This window comes from Ctenocephalides felis, unplaced genomic scaffold (genome assembly GCF_003426905.1).
Source record: "Ctenocephalides felis isolate EL2017-DRISC unplaced genomic scaffold, ASM342690v1 CF-g0.4_SCAFFOLD_00845, whole genome shotgun sequence".
In the NCBI taxonomy this organism is placed as follows: Eukaryota; Metazoa; Arthropoda; class Insecta; order Siphonaptera; family Pulicidae; genus Ctenocephalides; species Ctenocephalides felis.
In genome coordinates this window covers 83,307,476-83,311,381 of record NW_020536999.1, presented here as the reverse complement: position 1 = coordinate 83,311,381, position 3,906 = coordinate 83,307,476, and the positions used below count along the sequence as shown (strand labels likewise).

General features: G+C 28.9%; 1 protein-coding gene across 1 annotated transcript; it reads left to right on the top strand.

Annotated features, from left to right (window-relative positions):
• Positions 1–446: 446 nt before the first annotated feature.
• On the top strand, positions 447–1,475 carry LOC113391095 (gastrula zinc finger protein xLCGF3.1-like). Its single transcript, XM_026627064.1, has one exon. It carries the CDS (start codon positions 447–449, stop codon positions 1,473–1,475), a length of 1,029 nt encoding a protein of 342 aa, XP_026482849.1.
• Positions 1,476–3,906: the final 2,431 nt, after the last annotated feature.

The window sequence follows — 3,906 nt, the reverse complement described above, 5'->3', positions numbered from 1 at the left end:
ACTAGAAATAAAACCTGTATACAACCATATAACTGACAGTCTCTATCACCTACCTAAATATAAATACATATACATGCTCTTCTTTTATCTATGTATAAATACTTGCCAGAAATTAAACAATCGAAATATTTCTCTACAAGGCAATATGAGATTATAATATATCCATGTGAAACTATATAGTCTATGAAATACTTTGAGGCGGTTGGTTAAACTCATAAACTCGTAGGTTAAGCGCAGTTTCATTCCTGGACGATATAATATTATGCATATGGTTTCATCCAGATTCGAGGTAAGAATATCAAAGTGTTTCATGGAATTATATTGTATTTTATTAAATCTTGAAACATATTTGTTATTTATTCAAAAGATATACATAGGTTATAAACATCGACAACATTTTATCCGTCATTGCCAGTTTGTTTACGAGTATCAACGAACATCTAAAAATGTCTGAAGAAGCAAACTCAAATACTCTCAAATTATTATATTGTCTAGACTCAAATGAAACAATTGAAATTGAACTGATTGATTATTATCAAGTGAATCAAGAATTGAATCATGTTAATATTTTACCGAAAAAGGACGAAATAGATAAAGAATCTGAGATGAGAGTCGAGGAAGATATAAAGCAAAAAACTGGTACTAAAGTAAACGAAACAATATTAGATAAAGAATCTTACATACATAATGAAGAAATCAGTAAGTCAGGTAATTTAGAGGATAATGCGAGTAAATCATCTGAAAGAGTTCCAGGAAAACGTGATACAACCCGTTACTTGAAATACACAACTTGTAAAATATGTAATAAAACATTCAAAAGAAGACGATCATTACTCATACATAACAGGATCCATACTGGAGAAGATCTTCATAAATGCGCTATATGCAATAAATTATTCACAACAAAACGAGCATTAGACCAACATGAAATTATTCATGCTGAAGAACTTCCTTACAGTTGTGAAATATGCAATAAAACATTTGCACGAAAAGAAGGATTAAAAATGCATGAAGTAAACCATACTGGAGAGCGCCCATATAAATGTGAAATCTGCAACAAAACATTCACTTTAAAACGTCTGTTAAAACGACATGGAAACATTCACACTAGAAAATGTCTTTATGAATGTACAATATGCAATAAATCTTTGACAACAAAACAGAGCCTAAAGCATCATCAAATTATTCATACTGGGGTACGTCTTTACAGTTGTCAAATATGCAATAAAACATTTGGAACTGAACGAGCATTAAAAGTGCATGAAATGGACCATACTGGAATACGCCCGCATACATGTGAAATATGCAATAAAACATTCACAACAAAACCTAAATTAACTCGACATAAAAAGGTCCACACTAAACAATGTCTTCTTAAATGTGCTATATGCAATAAATCCTTTAAAACAAAACAAAGATTAAAGGATCATCAAATTATTCATACTGGTAAAGGTCCTGATGGATGTCAAATATGAAATAAAACATTTTAAGGAAAAAACTCATTAAATCGACATGGACTGGTACTATCTGTAGAATGTTCCATAAAAATACCCAATCAGATGTACATAAAAGTACCCAATCAGACTACTTGAAGAAACACTTAAAGGTGCACATTGGAGAACACTAACATAAGTGTATATTATGTAATAAAACATTTATAAGAAGAGACTCATTAAAGCAACATGAAATGATCCATACCCGGGAACAGTTTCAAGAGTTTTAAAAAGACATTTATTACTGCACTATGTAGAAAGCCTTCATAAAAGTGTGTCTCGTAGTAGAAAGTTTACAACAAAATATAAATTAAACCAGCTTGAAATTATCCATTCTGGAATACTTCCCTATAAGTAAAAAATAAAACATTCAGTAGAAGAGACTCATGAAATGATCCATCAAGTCTTCAAGAGTTTTAAAAAGATATTTATCACTGCACAATGGAGAAAGTCTTCAAAAAAAGTGTGTCTCATAATAGAAAGTGCACAACAAAAGATAAATTAAACCATCATGAAATGATCCACTCTGAAATACTTCCTTAAAACTAAAAAATAAAACATTCATTAGAAGAGACTCATCAAAACAACATGAAATGATCCATCATGCCTTCAAGAGTTTTAAAAAGACATTTATTAGTGCACTATGGAGAATGTCTTCAAAAAAAGTGTGTCTCATAGTAGAAAGTGCACAACAAAAGATAAATTAAACCGTCATGAAATGATCCACTCTGAAATACTTCCTTAAAACTAAAAAATAAAACATTCATTAGAAGAGACTCATCAAAACAACATGAATGATCCATCAAGCCTTCAAGAGTTTTAAAAAGACATTTATTAGTGCACTATGGAAAAAGTCTTCATAAAAATGTGGCTCGTAGTAGAAAGTCCACAATAAAATATAAATTAAATCATCATGAAATGATCCATTCTGGAATACTTCCTTGCAACTAAAAAATAAAACAATCAGTAGAAGAGACTGATTAAAACAATATGAAATAATCCATGTTGGGAAAGCCTTCAAGTAGTTTTAAAAGACATTCATTAGTATGGAGAAAGTTTTCATAAAAATGAAGCATGCAGTAGAATATTTACAACTAAATGTAAATTAAACCAGAATAAAATGATTCATTTCTATAAATATAAAATAAGCAATAAAACATTCAGAACAAAAGAAGCAATGATTTTACAAACAATGATTGAAAAACACTTTCACTATGAATCACCCTCGAATGTGAAACACCTATTAGTAAACAAAAAGATCATGTTTACGAATAGATATACAATAGTGACTGTAGACGATCAAAATATTTAAGACAACACTTTTTAGTGCACTCCGGAGAACAACAATATATATGTAAAACATGTGATAAAGCATACAAAACAAAAACACCATTAAAGCAAGCAATGATGCCGAGCAACAGAATTGGTATTTGGTCAAGCTATAAAGTCCTTTAAAAGCATTTTCTGATTCATATAAGAAAAAAAAATCTAATTTGAATGTACAAGTGCATTTTGAAAAAACAATTAAAAGAAATAAAATTGTTTTGAATGTACAACAGACGACATAAATTTTAATTAACTGTGATATCAACTGTGATAATTCTTTTCATGTATTGTCAGGATATTAATTCTGTAATTTATAATATTTTGTTACAGAGTATAATGTGTAATTGTTTATTAATGTAATTATAAAAGTTTAATTGAATATATAAATATGATATTGTAACTGTTTTGTTTCCGGTTCTAAAAATATAAAATATAACTAGTGGTGTATAGCATCATGCATAAGGCAAATAGCTGGAACTTTCCGTACCGTAATGAAATTTTCAAGAAAAATTAAATGTTTTCAAATAGATTATTATAAATATTGTAATTCATATATATTTACAGAAAAGTAAATGAACAACACTCAATCAAATTTAATATGAAGGACATAGTCTAATATTTATAAGAATTATATTAACTGAATTACAATGTTAAAATTATTTATTTCAAGTATATAAAGTGAGCTTTAGAACTTTAGCCAGAATTCAAATTAAAATCCGAATTATTCTCGATAGTCAGAAAATTATTTTTTTTGAAAAATAAAATAAAGAAATGATTTTTTTCCAAAAGCAATCGTTTCATCAACAAATGCAAAAAGGTTTTTGAATCATTCGAATCGGATGTTTAGTTCTCTCAAAAACTGCCATATTTTGCACATTTTGATCGGTATATCCGAATCGACTGGACCTGCCTTTATGAAAAACTATTCACCACTTCTCCTCATCATTACAAATTGAATGTTTTCTAAATCATTCAAATGCTTCGTTCTCTCAAAAACTCGATTTGTATTTCCTGCACTATTTGTTTCGTATCTCTGTAATGGCTGGATCTGCCTTTGCCAAAAACTAATCAGCATATCTCATTCAAA